This window comes from Oryctolagus cuniculus, chromosome 17 (assembly GCF_051225735.1).
Source record: "Oryctolagus cuniculus isolate XC-2025 breed Fujian yellow rabbit chromosome 17, ASM5122573v1, whole genome shotgun sequence".
In the NCBI taxonomy this organism is placed as follows: domain Eukaryota; kingdom Metazoa; phylum Chordata; class Mammalia; order Lagomorpha; family Leporidae; genus Oryctolagus; species Oryctolagus cuniculus.
The window spans coordinates 19,077,180-19,097,394 of record NC_142883.1 but is presented as its reverse complement, the minus strand read 5'-3'; the positions used below and the strand labels follow the sequence as shown (position 1 = coordinate 19,097,394).

The 20,215-nt window shown below is 62.3% G+C and overlaps 1 protein-coding gene across 3 annotated transcripts in view; it reads right to left on the bottom strand.

Annotated features, from left to right (window-relative positions):
- Window positions 1-1,108: 1,108 nt before the first annotated feature.
- Window positions 1,109-20,215, bottom strand: part of HDAC5 (histone deacetylase 5) — a 34,503-nt gene continuing 15,396 nt past the window's right edge. For all 3 annotated transcript variants that reach the window (XM_017349223.4, XM_017349224.4, XM_051825719.3), the window contains 24 exons: window positions 10,698-10,963; window positions 10,470-10,614; window positions 10,265-10,379; window positions 9,925-10,055; window positions 9,644-9,790; window positions 9,444-9,556; window positions 9,007-9,138; window positions 8,627-8,849; window positions 7,562-7,773; window positions 7,155-7,436; window positions 6,387-6,552; window positions 5,697-5,830; window positions 5,321-5,441; window positions 4,853-4,902; window positions 4,623-4,730; window positions 4,296-4,351; window positions 4,118-4,205; window positions 3,213-3,332; window positions 2,965-3,062; window positions 2,697-2,815; window positions 2,157-2,290; window positions 1,596-1,680; window positions 1,320-1,485; window positions 1,109-1,241 (listed from right to left, as the gene is read on the bottom strand). In XM_017349223.4, the coding sequence (XP_017204712.1) occupies window positions 1,202-1,241; window positions 1,320-1,485; window positions 1,596-1,680; window positions 2,157-2,290; window positions 2,697-2,815; window positions 2,965-3,062; window positions 3,213-3,332; window positions 4,118-4,205; window positions 4,296-4,351; window positions 4,623-4,730; window positions 4,853-4,902; window positions 5,321-5,441; window positions 5,697-5,830; window positions 6,387-6,552; window positions 7,155-7,436; window positions 7,562-7,773; window positions 8,627-8,849; window positions 9,007-9,138; window positions 9,444-9,556; window positions 9,644-9,790; window positions 9,925-10,055; window positions 10,265-10,379; window positions 10,470-10,614; window positions 10,698-10,963 (3,251 nt within the window). In that variant the 3' untranslated portion in view covers window positions 1,109-1,201. The remainder of the gene's footprint in view (window positions 1,242-1,319; window positions 1,486-1,595; window positions 1,681-2,156; window positions 2,291-2,696; window positions 2,816-2,964; window positions 3,063-3,212; window positions 3,333-4,117; window positions 4,206-4,295; window positions 4,352-4,622; window positions 4,731-4,852; window positions 4,903-5,320; window positions 5,442-5,696; window positions 5,831-6,386; window positions 6,553-7,154; window positions 7,437-7,561; window positions 7,774-8,626; window positions 8,850-9,006; window positions 9,139-9,443; window positions 9,557-9,643; window positions 9,791-9,924; window positions 10,056-10,264; window positions 10,380-10,469; window positions 10,615-10,697; window positions 10,964-20,215) is intronic.

Below are 20,215 nucleotides of genomic sequence, written 5' to 3'. Positions count from 1 at the left end.
CAAAGTACTGGACTGCAGCTCCAGAGAGACAAAGCGAGGAGTGAGCGTACACGAGCAGCAGACCAGCCACAGGCACGGGGGGGGGGGGGGGGGGGGGGCTGGAGCCTGGGGCCCAGCACCATCCCCTCCCCCCGCCAGGAGGAGCACACAACACGCGCAGGTGCACAAAAAGCCTCCCCTGGCTCCCTCCACCCTGCAGGCCATTAGGGTACTAAGTATGTAACCGGGTCTGCGGTGGGAGCAGAGAGTATGTTTTGCGGAGGAGGGAGGCAGGGTCAGCCCTCCAGACACCACTTCTCGTCTTTGGTTTCCTACGGGCTACAGAATCTCCTGGAAGCCTGTGGGCCTCAGCCCTTAGAAACAGGGCTGAGCAGGACTCCCGGGAGAGGGCAGGACTGGTGACCAGCAAATGGAGCTCAGGAGGAAGGCAGCCCCGGCTGAGCGCCCAAGTCAGAGTTCCCGGGTCCTGGCCCTGTCCCTTCTACCAGCCCCGCTGTCACCGTGCCCAGGCTGCAAAGGCAAAGGCTCCGAGAGAGGTGAGCCCTGCCCTTCTCCCAGCCACATGCTGGACAGCTGGGAGAATCTGGTCCTGCACAGCAGCGCTCACCACGGAGACGCTGCGGGGACCACCTTGTCCCCCTCCGCAGTGGGTACCGGCAGGGAGGCCAGCAGTAAGGGGAGAGCAGGTGGGTGTGTGGCCTCTGGGCCCTGACTCCCCACCCTCCTGCCCCCAGCCTGGGTCACTGCAGCGTCTGCAGGGGGGAGCGGGAGGAGCACAGGGTGGGAGCCCCCCCGCCCCACTCAGCGTCCTGGACAGTTGCACATCCTCCTGAGGCTGGAGAGGGGAGGGGAGGAGAGTGAAATAAGGCATTCCCCCGCCAGGTCAGCTGAACCAAGGCACCAGCTCTGTCCCTTGGCTCAGGGCCCCAGAGCTGTCTGGGTGCTCCAAGGGGCAGGACAGAGGCAGGGAGAAGGCGGGGTGCCGGGAAGTATACCCCAGCCCCCACCCCATGGAAGGAGCAGAACTGAGAGGTGGGCTTCGGGCAGGGCCTGAGGCAGTGTGAGGAGCAGAGGGAGTGAGGCTGAGAGACCCACACGGCACGAGTTGTTGAATGTGTGACTTTTTGTTTTTAATAGAAAAAATAAACAAAATCACAATGATGATGCCCAGAGGGATGGGGGTGGGGAGGGGGCCAGGGTGTCACAGGGTGGGCTCCTGCTCCATGGGCTCCTCTGCCGACCTGTGGGGACAAGCAGAGGGTGGGCAGTGAGTGGGGGGCTCAGCTGGAGCGCGGGCATGCAGCAGGGCGGGGCCCTACCTGGGGCTGTGCTCCCTGGCGGCGGCGGCCTGGGCCTGCTCCGCCCCCACCGACAGCAAGGCCATGGCGCTCACAGTCTCTGCCTCCTCGGTCTCCCCTGCCTGGGCCTCCCGCAGAGACCGGCCCAGACCAGCAGCAAACCTCTGCACACAGCTCCAGTGTTTGCCTGGGGAGGAGGAAGAGGCAGGGCATCAGGCCGGGCGACCCCCATGGGGGGCTTCCCCAGCCCTGCACCCCCACAAGCCCTGCCCGCCTGTCCCTGCTGTTCCCACGCACTCTGGATCTCGATGGCTTTCTCTAGTGTGGCCACTGCGTTGGTGTTGGGCTTCTGCTGTAAGACAGCCTCGTCCAAGGGCTGCAGCTGGCGGGGACAGGAGGGAGAGTTTAGGGTGGGGATGCTGGCCCCCCAACTGCCCCGGTCTTTTCAGAACTCAACACTCAGAGCCTTCCCTGGCCACCACCCAATCATCTTAATTTTTTTGATTTAATGCTTGTTTATTTTCATCTATTTGAAAGGCAGAGAAAGAGAAAGGTCTTCTGTTCACTGATTCGCTCCCCCAAATGGTCTCAACAGCTTTGGCTGGGTCAGGCCAAAGCCAGGAACCCATCACAGTGTGGGTGGCAGGGGACCGAGCACTTGGGCCATCCTCTGCTGCTTTCCCAGGCATGTGAGCGGGGAGCTGGCTGGAAGCAGAGGAGCCAGGACTCGAACCTGAGCCCTGGGATGGGATGCGTGGGTCCCAGGCAGCAGCTTCACCTCTGCACCGCAGCCCGCACCCCACCAACCGCCTTCGGGACTGAGGAAACCTCCCAAGGGGCCCTGCCGCCACCCCGCACCTCCACGCTGAGCAGAGCCGAGACACAGGCCTCAGAGGCATCACAGATGGCGGTCAAGTCATGGCCTCCCTCCAGGGCCAGCACCACGCGGCCCCCTGCCAGCGTCATCAGCTGCCTGGTCAAGTGGCCAAAACCTTTGGGGGATGGGCGAAGGGAGAAGAATGAAAAGGTAAAAATAGTAACTCAAGAAGTGGTAAGAGGAAAAAAAAAAAAAAAGTGGGAGAAATGGCACAACGTAAGAGGGTAGATTCAAGCCCAAATCCTCTGTGCCCATGGTTGTGTCAACTGGCTCAGTGCTCCGGCACCGACAGAACTGCACAGAGCTGGGAGCCGGGCTGGGCCGGCCAGGATCTGCGTGCTCCTTCCGCGGCCCCCAGCCGCCCCAGGGCCAGGGTTGCAGGGGTAGTGGGGAGCACTCCCAGCATGACTCCAGGTCTCAGGCCAGCCCCCCGCCCCCTTCCCCTGCAGTGTCCGTCTACACCCTGCCCCTGCCCCGCGCCACTCCGTGGCACACCCTCCTTAATCCCCCAGCAGGCTCACATCTGGCGGTGACAGAGTAGCCACCCAGTGGAGACAGATGTCCTTCAACGGCATCAAACCCGGCGGAGACTAAGACCACGTCAGGTGAGAACTCGTGGGCAATGGGCATCACCACTGTCCTGCAAAGGGATGGCCCAAGCTGACCCGGCAGATGGCTGGGCCAGGCCTCGCCCCACTCTGTCCCCCAGCCAGAGCCCACCCCCTTCCTCCTACACTGAACTGAGTGCCCGCTGCCCCTCCCCCTCCCTGGGCCCTTCTCAGTCCCCACCTGAAGGCTGTCAGGTACTCCACGTCGCCAATGGGGGGATCCACACCTCCTGTCCATGCCACGTTCACATTGTACCCCACGCCTGGTCCTCCACCAACCTGTAGCAGGGTCGGGTGGTTATTCTCACTGCTCGGGGAGCCTAGCCGGCCGACTCTCCAGGTCCCTGCGCCACCCTAGGCCTCATGGGGTCCCGCCGGCCCCTCGCTGCCATGTCCCGGAGAAGCCCACCTGGTGCCCAGGAACTGTACCTCTTCAGGAGCCCCGGAGCCTGGAAAGAAGTTCCCGTTGTCGTAGCGATGCAGGGAGATGTAGAGCACAGAGGGGTCGTTGTAGAACGCCTGCTGGGTGCCATTGCCATGGTGAATGTCCTAGCGGGACAAGGCAAAGCATCGGCAGAGTGGTCCAAGCCCTGACCCAAAGATCAGAATTCCATGTGGCCCCGCCTGCACCCCATGGCGCTCTCTGGGGGTGAGCCCTCCCCCGGCTCCAGGACATACAGGGGCCTGGCTCAGATGTGGCACGTGTCCCTGCAGAACCCATTCCACAGGACAGTCTGGGTGGAGACACTGAGGCTAGTGAGGAATTGGCAAATAAGCAGGGAAGGTCTAAAGGAGGACCTGACACATGGATTTCTAAGCCCAAACTGGCCTTCAAATTGTGTGCTTTTTCCTCCACCAGCAGGGGCAGGTTTGCAAAGCACCCACAGGAGCAAGGGCAGAAGTGGTGGGGCCAGAAAGCCTGGACTGATAGCCAGTGGGCAACAGCCCCCGCTGAGTGGCCCCAAGTCAGTCACCCAGTGGCGCCCTCATTGATGGAAATGGACAGCCCAGTCCTTGGTGCTCGAGGTGGCCACGAGCAGCACCACGGGTCAAGTACTAACGGGATTCCTAGCCAGGGAGTAGCCGGAGAGAAGAGGGGCTGCTCCCGAGGGCAGTGGTGTCCCTGTAGGACATCCCCTTGGCTGCTGGAGGCTGCAAGAAGGGGGCGAGGTGGCACTGGGCTGACAGGACTTGGGGGTCTCCGTGGTGAGGAGGCAGGCCTCCTGGAGGCCAGGACTGGACTGATGACCCCAGAGGAGGGGTGTCGGGTTAGTCAGTCACTGCGATGCGGGAGGGGCTCCTGAGGCCGACCCTGGTCCCGGCCCACGGCCTACCCAGTCCACGATGAGGACCTTGCCCACGTTCAGCTTCTGCTGCAGGAGTTTGGCTGTGATGGCTACAGAGTTGAAGAAGCAGAATCCCCTGAGAGGGGTGGGGAGGAGAGGTCAGCTTCACAAGCAGGAGGCAGGAGGGCGCGGCTGCGGTTCCGGGCATGAAGGGGGCGGCACTCACATGGCTGTGGATTCCTCGGCGTGGTGTCCTGGGGGCCGGATGATGGCAAATCCATTCTGCAGAGGGGCGGGCAGAGGACCAGGGACAGACAGACCAGAAGGTGAGGCGGCCCGGGGAGGGGTGGACGCAGGAGAGCAGCACAGCCAGGCAGGGAAGAGAACACAGGCCGTGCACACACACTCAACACTCGTCACCATGGCCTCCGCGAGAGCCACACTCCATGGTGCCTGCTCTCGGGTTCCTCATGCTCCCCAACCGCCAGTGCCTCCGCCCCTGAGGATGCGGGACCCCAGTGCAGGGTCGCCAAGGCCAGGGGCACAGCCTTACCTTGAGCTCCCCCGCGGCCACCTTGAAGGCCAGCTCCACGAGGCAGCCCACTGCCATGCGCACAGCACTGGACGAGTGCATCTCGTTCCACACGGTGTCACTGTCCACCTGCGGGGGCACGAGAGCGGGCCTCAGTGAGCCCCCTGAGGCGGTGGGCACCTGGACAATGAGTAAGCAGCCATGGGGGCTGGGAGCCGCCCGCCCAGCCCTGGCGGCGTGCCCCTACTCACTCCGATGCCCCCACAAGGCAGCATGGCGTACATCTTCTGGCTGATGGGGCCTGCAGGGAGAGGGACGAGCTAGTCTGCAAGTTGCCTCGACCACCAGAGCTGCAGGCGCGGCTCTGTGAGAGCAGCAAGCGCCGTCACAGGAAATGAAGACCCAGGCCCAGGCCCAGGCCCAGGCCAGGCCTCTGCCAGCCTCAGCAGCTGGGAGCTGCCGGCCCTCTGCTCTGGGCGGCTTCCCACCTCTGGGGGCAGATGCACAGAGAGGCACAACAGGCTGGGAGGGGGCGAAGCACACCCCTCCCCCAGCACAAGCGGACCAGCAGGTGCATCACGCGCGGTGTCCCATCGGCAGGCACCGTTCTCTGTGCATGTCTGCACACAGCGCCCTCTGGAGGTGATGGCATGACCTGTGCCCACCTGGCCACCCAGCAGCGGCTGTGCCCTGGCCTGCGCCCTGTGCACCCAGCTCACCAAGCAGTTTCTTGCTGTCCAGCTTCTGCCGGTTGAGGGGGCTGGTCCCATAGAGCAGGGTGTGGTACTCAGAGTGCACCGTCTGGATCTCGTCCAGCGTAGCTTTGCGACCCCGAATCCGCTGCAAGAGAAGAGGCCAGGGAGAGAGGCCCCCGGAAGCCTGAGCCCTCCTGGTGCCCAGGGCCTCGCTCCCTCAGAGCCCACGGCATGTGGAAGTGCTCCCTGGCCTCCGGAGATGCACAGGTGTTTGAGAAACTCTACTCCCGGATCCTCGCCCACCCGCTGGTGACGCTGGGGGCGACGAGGCTGCAAGGGCTGGGCCTAGGGATGTCTTGGAGGATGCTGGCCCCAGGTCCGGGGAAGGAGGGGGCCTCACCTCACATTTGCTGAGCAGGCCCGTCTCCTGCAGCCGGGACCAGATGCTCTGGATGCGGCCAGCGTGCTCGGGGTGCACGTGCGTGTTCCCACACATGCACTGGTGCTTCAGCATGAACGTGTCGTAAACCACACCTGGGCCACACAGCCCTGTGTCAGCCAGCCCTGCTCTGGGCCCACTGTCACCGCCTGGCCACCACCATCCTCAGCAGAGCTCACAAAGCTCTCCCTGACCCATCCCTGGCCCCAACTCCTTCCCACAGCCACCCAGCCACCCTCCTACACACCTGTCTTCCCTCCAGCTTCTGCCCCTGCACGTCCTCCCCCTGCCGTCCCTAGGCCCTGTGTGCTGCTCCCCTCATGGGGCCCCAGCCTCGTGGGGAAGAGCTTCCTGAACTCTCTGAGGCCTCATTCCGACCTCACAGGGAGGAGGAGAGGCTAGAAGGGGCACGACTCCAAAGACACAGGAGGTTCTCCCCACCCTGAGCCCTGGGGCTTGTGAGGCTATGGTGCAAAGTCACGTGTCCCCCGGTGGTGGGCAGAGGCTGCCCCCACCACTCTGTGGCTGTGGCGCAGAGAAGAGGAGGATCCCTGCAGAGCGTCTGAGGCTCCCTGGCTGCCTCTTGACTCTGACTTTGGGGCTGGATGCTAAAGGTCCCCTGGTGCACGGAGGGGAGGAGGGGAAGCTCACCTGTGGTGAAGAGGTGCTTGGTGGGCTGGTCTGGGGGGCTCTTCACGCTCCCGGGGGCAGCAGGTGAGGACTGGGTGCGGCCCAGGGCCTGGTGAGGCACAGCGGCCAGGCTGAGGGGCGCCTGGTACACTTGCAGGGGCTGCAGCTGCTGGGCATCTGGGAACAGCTGGAGAGCGGGAAGGAGTCTGGGTGAGGCTTGGCCTGGCCAGGGAGGGCAGATGGCCCTGCGGCCTCCGGGGGAGCCCCGATCCAGCCCTGCTCTTCCAGATTTCCTGCCCCCACCTCTTCCCACTTGTTCCCCCCAGGGACAGGAGACACTCCAGCCTTCACCCGCTGGGGGGATGTGATGAGTCACCGCGAGGAGTAGCATTGAGGTAAGAGGCTGGGAGGGCGGGGGCGGGGGCGGGATGAGTCAGGCCCGGAGGACTCGGCTGTGTCCGCAATGAATGGAGCGCAGAGCGCTAGGCACAAGGCAGACTGTAGTAGCAGCGGGGGCGTGTGTGTACACACGCACACGCACGCACAGAGACCGATGCAGGCAGAAATGCAGACACACACAGGCCACGTGTGCACATGCACACACACGAGCGGAGGCGGGGGCTGGGGACCCACAGAAGCAGGGCCCGCCCTCGAGTCCCTCCCGGCCTCTTTCTTCCCCCCCTGCTCTGTTGAGAAGGCAGCTCCTGCATAGCTGAGAAGCGAAAGCAAGGGTGGGAGGGTACACAGGGTCTGGCCAAGGGACCGGGGCCAGTGGGGGCTTGGGGGCACCTTTTTGTAGCCAGCACTGGACTCCTCCGAGTCGGGCCCCTCCTCCGGGCCGCTCTCGCCCTCCTCGTCCTTGACCTGGATGCAGTCCTCATCGTCCTCTTCCTCGTCCTCCTCCTCCTCCTCCAGGTCTTCCTGGGTGCTCTCACTCTCCGTGGAGCCTTCCCGGGGCATGGGCAGGGCGCCCTCCCCCAGCAGGACCTCCTGCTGCTCCGTCAGCTCCTCCTCGGTCTCCTCAGGGTGTGTGGTGGGCTGCCTCGGCAGCTCCCCGGTCTTGGTGAGCATCTGGGGGCAGCACACGGGGCACAGCAGCTGGGAGCGGGCCCTCCTGCTTGTTGCCCCGCAGCCACCAGGCCGCGACGGTGGCCCCCGCATCCCGCATCCCGCATCGCGCACAGCCCAAGGCTCACCTTGCCCAGCTGCAGCTGCTGCTGCTTCTGCTTCTCCAGGAACTGCTGGTGCTGCTGCTGCATGACCAGCTGCTGCAGGGCCTGGGGGCTCTGCGGCAGCGGGGAGGACTGGGTGCGGCTCAGGGGCCGGTGCCGCGGGAGCTTGCCCACCGTCCGCATGCTGGTGGCCACGCGTTCCCCTGTCACCAGCGGGGACTGCCCATGCAGCGGCACTGTGGGGCGATGGGGGAGAAGCAACGCCGTCAGAACCCCTCCCCCTCCTGGAACACCAGTGCCTCTGCACTCAGGAAGAAGTGGGAGGGGCCCGGAGCACCCCGTCCCCAAACCTGGGCCCCCTTCTCCACCTCTGGGTTCCCCACTCCCTCCCTTGGATTCCCTTAACAGAGTGCGCACGAGCTCCTGGGCCCTCCCAGGTGCGAGTGGCATCCACTGGCTCTCCCCAGTGGCAGTGAGAACTCCGGGTCATGGATCCTCCCGCAGGCTGGAAAGGCCTGGGGCCAGGATCAGACTTTCAAGCAGAACCTCTTCTGATGCCCAGAGGTACTGAAGGGGCTGGCCGGGCCGAAGCTGTGCTGTTCAGTCCCATGGCCAGGGGCCGCCTGAGCCCCAGAAACACAGCCCGACTACCTCGGTGTGCCAGGAGCATCACACACAGCAGGGCTGACTTGGTATGAAACAAAAAGTAAAATAACTGATGGATGACTACACTGATTCCGTGTTGAGATGAGAACATTCCGGCTACACTGGGTTAAATATATTAAAAAAGTAATGCCACCTGTTTTCCTACTACATATTTTATTGCGCCTACTGAAGAACTTTGAACTGCGCAGGTGGCTTGTGTGGGGTTTCTACTGGGTAGCGCTGCTGTGGGACGCACACCCCGACACAGCAGCAGACTCCGCCCACAACCGCCCCTGGCATGCTGTACACACTCCATGCCTGCAGAATGCGGGAGAGCTCAGTGGTGCCGCCGAGGGGAGCCGTGGCAGGAGTCTCCCCGGCTGCCGCTCCCTGCCACTGGGTCCTGACTGGAGCCCCCGGAAGCAGGGCCAGCGGCCCACTCACCCGCGATGAGGGCGCTCTGCTGCCGGGCCTGTTCCAGCAGCAGCACGTGCTGTAGCAGGGAGGCGTGTCCGTGGGGGCTGGCGTCGCCCTCCAGCGCCACGCCCAGCAGGCAGCCCGGGATGGAGGATGTGCTCATGAACTTGCCCGTCAGCGTGCCGCCCTGCCGCAGGGACTGGAGGGCCTGCCTCTCGGCCTCCTGCTGCGTCGACAGCTTCGGGGAGGCCTGGCAAGGGGTGGAGGGAGACCGGAGATCGGGGACCGACATCCCTCGTCTACCCTCTGCCCACCCTCAGCTCTAGGGCGGACCATCTGAACTGCTGCGGGGCCCGGGTTGGGACACGTGGGGACGAGTGACCCCAACAGCAGAGGCCTGTACTTACAGTGAGGTGTGAGTTGGTGACAGTGACCGTGGCCTGCAGCCCTAGGGAGATGTTGGGCAGAGAGGGAGACGTGTAGAGGCTGAACTGGTTGGGGGAGCTGTCCAGAGGGAGGGCCCGGTGCTGGGGGAGCATCTGGGGAGCAGGCAGGGGAGAGACAGGCATGAGCGCCAGCACAGGGGAGCTGGTGAGGGAGGGCAGCCTGGGGCCAAGGCCAAGGTCTCGGACGGTTGCTCCACACCCCCCACCCCAAGCCCCAGCTGGGGTGACTGGGCCATCAGAGCCCCCACAGGCCTGTCGGGGGGAACCCCTCTACAAAGCGTCATGTCTGAGCAAGGACCCTCCTGCCGGGGCGCGCTCAGGCAGGCAGACCGGGAAAGGGAAAGAGAGCAGCTCTGGCGCCCACTCCCTCCCGGCCCCGCCCTGGGCCAGGCCTGTACCTCGGTGGGGATGTTGGGAACTGAGCCAGTGAAGCCGTTCTCGGCGATGGTGCTGTGGGAGCTGTTGGGGGAGCTGGGGCCGGAACCAGGCGCACTGTTACACACGGACGGCACTACAGGAGAGGGGGCTGTCACTGGGCCTGCTCCGAGCCACTCCCACTCCCAGGCCCCCGGAAAAAGCACACGGGAGGAGCCCTTACCTCCAGGCCCGGCGCCCGTGATCTCAACTGCTCTCTTCTTAAAGGTGCTGATGACGGTCCCGTCCTTGCGACGCAGGAGGGGACTGCTTCTCCGCTCCGCCACCTTCTGTTTTAGCCTCGAACGCACTTTCAAGTTGGGTTCAGAGGCTGGAGGGAAGGCAGCCAGGGCTCAGCGACATCCACGCACGCTGGCGCACACCTGCAGCCCAGCCCACCCGAGTCAGGGCCGACTCACAGCAGCCACGTGCCGGGAGGCCAGGCCAGGCCAGGCCCTGCCTCACCTGTCTTGCGGAGCGGGAAGTCATCTCGGTTGTCGTAGGGCCCAAGCAAAGGCAGTTTGTAGGAGGGAGGCGTCCCAGGGGGGCCGCTCTGGGGAGGGGAACTCTGGTCCAAAGAAGCATGGTGGGCTCCCCTGCAGGTGGGGAACAGCGACAGAAGCAGGTCTGGGTTATCACCAGGCCCGGGCCGGCCACCCGGTGGTCTACATTCCTGTATATATGTAGTGGCAGGAAATGGATTCCAGGGAGGGCAGTGGGGAGAGGCAGTGGGGTGGAGCCTGCAGGGCCTGTTCACAGCCACCCTGCCCCCGGCTGCCCTCTCGCGTCTGCCCAGCGCCATTACCAGCATTTGGGGTGCTGTGGGAGGGAATGGTTGAGGCCGCCTGGCGTGGGCTCCTTTGACTTGGACAGGAGGAACTCCTGGAGCCTGAGCTTCACCTCCGTGCTGGCGATGGCGCCTGCGGGCCAGAGCGGAGCTGACCTGGGGGGTCTGGGGCAGAGACCCCCGCAGCCCGCCCCCACCCCGGGGCGGAGGGGGCGGGCCTCACTCTCTTTGCTCTTCTCCTTGTTGCGCAGGATGAGCAGCTGCTGCTCCAGCCTCTGCTTCTCCAGCTCCTCCTGCCGCTGCTGCTCCCGCTGCCGCTGCTGCTCCAGCTCCTGCTGCCTCTTGGCGGCCAGCATCTCCTGCTGCTGCTGCAGAGGTGCGGCGCCGGGGTCGGGTGAGCGGGCCCGGGGGTGGGGCGTGGGGGTGCCCCCGCCGCGCCCACCTCTCTCACCTTGAGGTGCTTCTGCAGCTGGACCTCATGCTGCCGGGTCAGGTGGTCGTGCTGTTTCTGGAACTCGGCGAACAGGAGCTGCTTCTGCAGCTGCTGCTGCTGCTTCAGCGCCAGGAGCTCCTGCTGCAGCTGCTGTTCCCGCAGCGCGGGGTCCACGGGGCCCGCCAGGGCCCCCCGCAGCTCCACAGGGCTGGGGCTGCCTCCGCCCCCGCCCCCGCCCCCCAGGGAGCTGGGCATGGCTCCTGGCAGTACCGGCTTCACCTCCACTGTAGGCACAAGAGACAGGAAGGGGTCAGTGGGCTCCGTCCCAGTCCCCACAGCCACTGGCAGCCCAGTGGGCCACCAGGCAGGACGAGGAGACCCAGAGAGTGAAGACAGAGAGTCACATCCCCTGCCCCGTGGGCACAGCCTTCCACCCTCATCCCACAAGGTCAACGCCATGAACTTCGGAGAGAAGATGAGCACCAGCATGAGGCCCAGCCCCCGGGCACGGAACACCGGGCACCTTACCCAGGGGTTTCTTCAGGCCTCAGCCCCATGACCTGGGTGCTGTGATCACCCCACTTTACTGATAAGGGAAACTGAGGTGGAAAGAGGCTTAAGTCATCACTCACAGGCGAGGGAAGCCACAGGATGTGAACCTAAATCCTCCGTCTTCACCACCATCCTGCACCTTCTTCCCCTCTCTCAACATCATCCTCCCCCAAAGGAGATACACGGAGGTGCCGCGGCGGCTCCAGAACTAGTGGGGCCGGCAGCCAGGCCTGTGGACGCCTTCTGCACCGCACTGCCCTCTCCTGTCTTCTGCCTCCCACCCAGCTGGTGCAGAGGGGGCCCTGGGAGCGGCCATGGGAAGGTGGGGTTGACAGGCAGCCGCAGGGAATGGGATGCAGGGCTGCACCCAGCCAGGGACAGGAGGGGGCTGGGAGTCAGACTGGCTTCCTTTGCTGGGTTCTCTCCTTTCAACAGTTTTATTGTAATTACCCTGAAAATGCCGCTATATATAGAGTGAGCCCAACGGCAGCTGTGCCTGGGGGAAGGGGGCTGAGAGAATGGGCGGGCGGGAGGTAGGAGGAGGAGACAGGAAAGGAAAAGGAATCAGACAGGAAGAAGGGTAAGGGCTGCAGCAGGGACCTCAGGCAGGGACCTGACTCCAGCCCCAGGGAGGGGCCCCCACCAGGGAAGGGGACAGCCTGGGGGGGGGGGGCAGTTTGCTGGATTCCAAGACCCTGGCCCAGAGACCCCAGGGAGCCCAAAAGGTTGCAGTGGCTCACGGGAAGGCTGCATCTCGACCTTCTGGTCCCGTGCACTGTCCTCTGGTCACTGAATGCCACTCTCCACCGCTGCCCTATGGTTGCCAGGGCAACTGGCAAACAGCACAGCAGCAGGGAGCCCCAAGCCCAGCCCACACCCCACAGAAACCTCCGGACCACGCGGGCAGGAAGGGGAAGGCAGGATACAGTGCTGGGAAGGAGGAAGTGAGAGAGGCAGGGCCACCCCAGCTCGTTTCTTTTCCACTTCTTTCTCCAAAGAAAGCCCTCACTTTCCTTGCTATAGCCCAGGGAGGCCACGGGCGCCACGAAGATTCTCCTGTGGCAGCGGGGGCCCCCCCGGAGTCCAAGCTGACAACAGCCCCAGGGCCCTCACCACCAGCCCTCATTATGAGTGGGGAGGGGACCGGGAGTGGGCACAGAGTGGGCTAAGAGAGGCAGCCACACCCTGTCCAGAGGGACCTGGGTTTCTCCAGGGAACCCAGCACTGAACGGGTGAGGCCGTGAACGGCCGTGCCATTCTCCTGGCTGAATGTGGCCCCTGGGACTCCCAACGGCGCGGGTGGGTGGGAGAGGCTGAAGCCCGGGCAGGACGCCTCTCTGCATGCCCACAGCCCCTAATCCCCCAGCGCGGCACATTCCTCTGTGGCTTTCCTGCCAGCCGCATTGACGACTCTGCGGCCACGGGGCCAGAGCCACATCTGCAGGAGTGGCTCCATGTGGCCAGGAGGGTGGGGTCACACACACACACTCCCCAACCCATGTCCTGCCCCGGCCCCATGATGCAAAGCAGGGCTGCCGTAAGCAGCCTTTGGAGCTCTCAGGAAGGCCCCAGCCTTGCTGTAGGGTCATCTGCTCCCAGGCAGGGCTGGCCTGGTCCACGGCACTCGGATCACTCAGCCAAGCGGTGGGCAGACTTCAACCTGCTGCTCCCAGCAGGACCAGGGCTGCGGGAGCCGGATGCCAGGCCGCCTGCCCGCCCAGGGAAGGCAGGGGTCCAAGTGCTCCTGGCTCCCAGCAGATAACCCTGCCTTGGGCTGGAACTGCAGCCAGCAGTGGTAGCTTCCCCTGCAGGAGCCCTGCAAAAAGCACATAGGCCCAGGCGAGGGGAATCTCTCCCCAGGGCTGCTTCCACAGAGATGTCAGGCCCGGTGCTGCAGTGGGAGCTGTGCCCCATGGGCAGGCAGGTGGCAAGGCAGCCAGAGGGCCCTGCCACGCAGCCCGACTCCCATGCAGTGGGAAGCAGGGCCAGCTGGGAAAATAAGACCTTGCAGCCAGTACTCCAGGGGTCTAGAAGGCAGCGACCTGGCTCCACGCAAAACAGAAGGGGCCACGGTGGCTTGGCTGCACTCAGGAAAGGGAAGGGCGTGGAGTCCCTAGGATGTAACCTGTTTGGCAGAGCCTACAGTCTGCTGGCCTTGCACCCCTCGAGGGTCTGTGCCTTCTGCCAGCTTCGCACGAGCAGAGCAGGCGGCGGCAGCAGCCACCAGGACCAAGCACCTGGAAGCGGAAGTGGGTGTGTCTGGAGAGGAAGAGACTTGGCTGCCTCCTGGCAGACTAAAGGTTGCAGAACTCCTGGAAGGAGAAGTGGACGGGCAGGGGGGCAAAGAGGGCACTACGTGGGAGCTCCAAGCAAAGAGCCCACTTGAAAAGCCAGGTCGCACGCAGAGCAAGGCCCTGGGTCCTTCCCCTCCCCACCAGCCTCGCCCTGATGCAGCTGCAGGAGTCAGGAGAGGCCTCCTGCGGAGGGAGGGGGCAGGGCTGCGGGCAGGCCCAGGACACCCACCCTGCCACATACTCTGTCTTCCCAGGGACTCAGGCCCTCGCACTTCCTGGGAGTGGAGGCCTAAGGACCACACGGCTTTCTGCAGAGGTGACCCACATGGCCTCCATGGAGGAGTCTCTAGGCTGGGTAGCCAGGTGGGCAGAGCTGGACATTTCTGGTCATCAGAGAGGCTCTGCAGATACTGAGCTCTCTCTCAGGAGAGGCTGCCCTGCCCAGCTCATGGTCACAAATGGGCAGTGGTGACACCCTAGTGAGACTTCCTCCCAGGCCGCCCCCATGCCCGCCAGCCCAGGGAGGGCCTGGCTCCTCTGGCAGAGATGATGCTGACGCTGACGGGGCAACCCTCGGGACCACTGCCAGCACAGCCTCCACCTACAACCGGGCATCCCGGGAAAGGGACACTGGGCCACGAGGAGCAGGCTTTAGTGGCACCTTTGAGTACAACAGTTCAAAATAGGAAACAGATCGAGCTGTCCGCATGCACGGACAAACCTTCCTCCTGCTGGGCACACGCTACGTGCCAGTGACAAGGCCTCTCTTGGAGATGTCGTCAGCTCAGCTGATGTCCCTGTGGCACACCCTGGCCAGCCCCGGGGGGGGAAGGGGCCAGCAGCCACCCAAGACTAAGGGAGGAGAGGACCCGTGGAGTGCAGAGTATGAAACAGGGGTGTTCTGAGTCGCCTGGAATGTTGATGCGGAAGAGAAATGAGGCCGGGGCAGATAATCCCGGGATCCGAGGGGAGAGGGTGAAAGGGCCCTTTGAGATCATCTGCTTCAACCCCCTTGTGACCCAGGCGAGGAAACCAAGCTTCTTAGCGACGCAGCCCTGCAAAGGGCCCGCCAGCCACACAGCAGCCGACGGGGATCTAAACCTGGGCGTCCTGACTCCCAGCACACCAGGCTCCTCTGAACACAAACGTGTGCGGCCTGGCTCCAACGCGGGGTAGATGGCGCTGCCCAGGGGCGGGGGGAGCCTCCCTCCTTCTCTGGTGAGCACCAGGCTCCCAGGGGGTAGCCTCTTCCAGCAGCACCCCAGCCCTGGGGACCTGCCCGTCCAGCCTGGGCGGTCAGCGGCTGCCTTAACTGAATGTCTCGTCACCTCAATCTGCCCCTCGTTGGAGGAGGAAAGGCGCTTCCCCCATGCTGCCTGCAGGGCGCTGGGCAGGCGGCTCCACCCAGGACACTCCCCACCAAGCACGGCTTCCCATGATCTATTCCTGTGCTCTTGCGTGACTGGGGCGGCCCGTTGAGACTCAACAGGTCTTGCCACAGTGCACAGGGTGTTTCCACATGTGCCAGCTGGGCAGGACTCTCACCTAGCAATTTTCACAACTTGTCCAGTAACGCAAGTGAAGACACATCATGTAATGGCTAAGAGTAAGAGGATGCTGGGGCTCCAGGCAGGTGCACCGCTCACTGGGGCAAGGTGCTGGGTGCCTCCCTGAGCTCAACACAGGCACCTGTGAGATGGGAGAGGACAGAGCACCTCACCTGCCCCAAGGGTGGGTAGGCTCAGGAAGATGCACGCGGCAGGACCTAAGGAGGTGCCCGTCAGACTTTGCCGTGTGCCCCAGACCCTGCTGACAATCCAGTGAAGCCTACAGACCATTTCTCAGCATTTTCTAAAATGCATAAAATACTAGGCGTAGAGGGGCAGGCGCTGTGGTGCAATGGTTTAAAGCCACTGCCTGCAGCGCCAGCATCCCATATGGGTGCCAGTTCAAGTCCCGGCTGCTCCATTTCTGATCCAGCTCTCTGCTATGGCCTGGGAAAGCAGTAGAAGATGGCCCAAGTGCTTGGGCCCCTGAACCCATGTGGGAGACCCGAAAGAGGCTCCTGGCTTTGGATCGGCTCAGCTCTGGCTATTGCAGCCCTTTGAGGAGTGAACCAGTGGGTGGAAGACACTTCTCGCTGGTTCTACCACTCTCTGTAATTCTTTCAAATAAATAAAGTAAAACAAAAAACAAACAAATAAAAGGCTTAGAATCGTGTGCAGCCAGAACCCTTGGATACTGCAGGTGCCAGGCTCAGAATCCCTGGCAGACTGACCTAAGGTCACCCTGTGACCCTGTCCCCAGTCAAGGCCTCTTCCTGAGGACCCCACACCACCCAAGCCTGAGGGGCCAGCACCTGGGGCCAGTGCGGGAGAGGACTCTGGGAGAAGCCCCCTCCTAACTCCAGCACATCCAGGCCATCTCCGTCTGCCTCCCCAGTGCCAAGAAGGGCCACTCTGTTTAGTGCAGAAGTTAAGATGCCACTTGGGTTCAAGTCCCAGCTCCACTTATGATTCCACCTTCCTGCCTATGCTTACCCTGAGAGGCAGCAGGTGTCATGCCTGCCTCAGGTGCCTGGGGCCCTGCCGCCCATGCGGGAGACCAGGATGGAGCCACCTGGGAGTAAACCCAATGGAAGATTTCTCCCTGAGTCTTTCAGATAAATCAAAGACAGGTCCCTCTGTCCTCTGCGTTCGGGCCGAGCAGTGAGACCCCTCGCAGCATTCCTTGGCACAGAGGACATGAGTTTTAGTCCTTACTCTGGGGGCCCCCAGCAGCTCATGGCTGTCCCTGGCGCTCTAACCTAAGCGCGCGCTCTCCCCAGCACTGGCGCACAGCCTCTGCGGGGAGGACCCGGAAGACCCTCGGCCTCTTTTCCCCGCAAGGCAGAAGCAGCGTGACACTGACCTCACAGAGCCCAGCAACTAGCCGCCCCAGTTCACAGAGGAGCAAAGCGAGGCCAGCGCGGGAAGCGGCTTGTTCAAGGTCGTCTGGAAAGGAGGTGGGGAACCAGCCCTTCACCCCTGCTCTTCTGACAGAAGGAGACACCCTGAGGGATGCTCCCGATTTAATGAGAAATGGAGGAAGGAACCACACTCTGTTAGGGACGTGGACGGGGCGCCTGGTCAGCCGCATGTACACCAGAGCCCAGGAGTGCAGGGGAGAAGGCAGCTGGGGGCGGGGGCGGGGGCAGGAGAGGAGGGGGTGCCCAGGAACCAGCATGTCTGAACAACTCTTACTCAGGGGCTGCGGAGGCCCAGCGGGAGCGCATCGGCTTGGGAGGCCACCTGGAGAGGCTGCCTCCCATCTCCCAGCCACTTCCAGGAAACACTCGGGCACAAGGCGGGAGGCAATCGAAGGCACACTGACCACGCGCAGGCCACAGCTGTTGCTGGCGCTGCTCGCTCCCCGCCCCCCGCAGGTCGGCCTCGCCTCCACTCCGCAGCCACAGCCCAGCCCTGAACAGCCGGCAGAGTGCCCTGCCCACCTGGCCACGTGCCATAACCCCTCGACCCGCTGGGGTTTAGACACCTGCTCCCCAGCGTCTCAAAACATCCTCTCTCTCCAGACTATCAGGCTGCTGGGAATTGGATTCGCTTCTAACTGGCGACAGCCTCCCTCCCTCTGCACGGGCCACTGCCCAGGAGGCCCACGGCCCACGGGGCCTCCCAGGGATGCTGCTCACATCCAGCGGCAGTCTGCTGCACCCCGTGACCCCGACCTCACAGCCCCTATCCAAGCAAGGTCTGAGTCACCAGAAACATGAGCTTAAAACGTTAGCTCCTGGAATGGGCATTTCTGCCTGGGTTTGACACCAGCCTCTGGCTCCCGCTTCCAGCTTCCCGCGAATGCAGACCCTGGGAGGGAACTGTGACGGCTCTGGCCTCCCACGTGGGAGACGTGGATGGAGTTCTTGGCTCCAGGCTTTAGCCAAGGCTGGGGGCCATTGTGGGCATTTGGGGAGAGAACCAAAGGATGCCAGCTCTGTGTGTCTGTCTGTATCTCTCTGCCTCTGCTTTCCAAACAAAGAAATTTTTTAAGTGTTAGTTCCTGGGCTGTCCTACAAAAGCTAAGCCAGGGGCCTGGGACTCTGCATCTGGACGCACTCCCTGGGCCATTCCCGTACAACTGAAAGCAGCCTGAGAACCGCCGCCTCTCACCGCCCCGGGGGCGCCGGCCCCCCGCCAGCTGTTACAGCTGCGAGTGGACACAGTTAATCTGATTTCCTGCCTGGCAGCTGTGCGGCGGGCAAGGGACAGCTGAGGGTCTCACAGAGAAGACGGGAAGAGGTAGGAGCAAGGGGCAGGGAGGCTGGCTGTGCGGGGGACAGTTCCAACTCTGCCCTGCGCCTTCTTCTCTTGGACAAAATCCTTGTGGGGAAGGAGTTGGCCAAGGGGCCCCAAGGACTTATAAGAAACCAAGACTCAGGCCGGTGCCGCGGCTCACTAGGCTAATCCTCTGCCTGCGGCGCCGGCACACCGGGTTCTAGTCCCGGTTGGGGCGCCGGATTCTGCCCAGGTTGCCCCTCTTCCAGGCCAGCTCTCTGCTGTGGCCAGGGAGTGCGGTGGAGGGTGGCCCAAGTACTTGGGCCCTGCACCCCATGGGAGACCAGGAGAAGCACCTGGCTCCTGGCTTCGGATCAGCGCGGTGCGCCAACCGCAGTGCACTAGACATAGTGGCCACTTGGGGGGTGAACCAACGGAAAAGGAAGACTTTCTCTCTGTCTCTCTCTCTCACTGTTTAAATCTGCCTGTCAAAAAAAAAAAAAAAAAAAAAAAAAGCAAGCAAGCAAGCAAGCAAGCAAGCAACCAAGACTCCCCAGGAGGAGCTCTCAAAGGCCAGAACTGGCTCCATCCTCTAGGAGCACTAGCTTTGGTGGCACACAGTCTGGCCTACCACGTGAGGTTGTGCAGGTTGTACACTGCACAAGGCACCCAGCTAAAGGGGAAAATGGGGCTAAAATCGAGCCCAAAGGGCCACTACCAAGCATGTACACTGGAATGAGGACACATGTACCCAGAAGGGCTACCCTATAAAAATCTGAACAAAAGAATCAACAATATGTGGATCAACAATGGCCCTACCCAGAGACCTGAGTTCAATTCCAAGCTCCCACTTATTCTGTGACCTTGGGCAAATTCCTTAGCCTCTCTGATCCTCCTCAATTATAAAATATGGCTGTTGGGGGGTCAGTGTTGTGGCACAGCAGCTTAAGCTGCCACCTGCAATGCTGGCAGCCCACATCAGAGCACAAGTTCAAGTCTCAGCTGTTCCACTCTGATCCAGCTCCCTGGTAGTACACCTGGGAAAGACGGAAAGATGGCCCAGGTGCAAGGCCCCTGCACCCACGTGGGAGACCCTTTAGAAGCTCCTGGCTTTGGTGTGGCCCAGGCCTGGCTGTTGCCATTTGGGGAATGAACCAGTAGATGGAAAATCTCTCTGTCTCTCTCTCTCTCTCTCTCTCTCTCTGTCTCTGTAACTCTACCTTTCAAACAAATAAAATAAATCTTTTTAAAAACAAAACAAAATAAAATGAAATGTAGCTGTTAACATCTTATTAAAGGAGATGAGAGGGGCCAGTGCTGTGGCGTAGCAGGTAATGCTGCCACCCGCAGTGCCGGCATCCCATATGGGCACCGGTTCAAGTCCTGGCTGCTCCACTTCTGATCCAGCTCTCTGCTATTACCTGGGAAAGCAGTGGAAAATGGCCCAAGTCCTTGGGCCCCCGCGCCCACAGGCGAGACCTGGAAGAAGTTTCTGGCTTCAGATCGCACAGCTCCAGCCGTTGAGGCCATCCGGGGAGACCAGCAGATGGAAGACCTCTCTCTCTCTCTGCCTCTGCCTCTCTGTAACTCTGCCTTTCAAATAAATTAAAAGAGAGAGAGAAAGAGAGAGAGAAAGGAAGAGGGGCCAGCATTGTGGCACAGTGGGTTAAAGCCCTGGCCTGCAGCACTGGAATCCCATATGGGTGCTGGTTCGAGTCCTGGCTGCTTTACTTCCGATCCAGCTCCCTGCTGTAGCCTGGGAAAGCAGTGGAAGATGGCCCAGTGCTTGGGCCCCTGCACCCACGTGGGAGACCCGAAGAAGCTCCTGGCTCCTGGCTTCAGATCAGCTCAGCTCCACTTGTTGAGGCCATCTGGAGCGTGAACCGGCGAATGCAAGACTTGTCTCTCTCTGCCTCTGCCTCTCTGGAACTCTTTTTTATTTTTAGTTTTTAAAATTAATTTATTTATTTGATGGGGTTGGCACCATGGCACAGCAGGTTAATCCTCTGCCTGCAGCGCTGGCATCCCATATGGGTGCTAGTTCGAATCCTGGCTGCTCCTCTTCCAATCCAGCTCTCTGCTGTGGCCTGCAAAAGCAGAAGACAGCCCAAGTGCTTGGGCCCCTGCACCCGCGTGGGAGACCAGGAAGAAGCACCTGGCTCCTGGCTTCAGATCAGTACAGCTCCAGCTGTTGCAGCCATTTGGGGGGTGAACCAACGGAAGGAAGACCTTTCTGTCTCTCCCTCCCACTGTCTGTAACTCTCTCAAATAAATAAATAAAATCTTTGAAAATAAAGATTTATTCATTTATTTGAAAATTAGAGTTTCACAGAGAGAGAGAGATCTTCCATCCGCTGGTTCACTCCCCATTTGTCTGTGATGGCCAGAGTTGCGCCAATCTGAAGCCAGGAGCCAAGAGCTT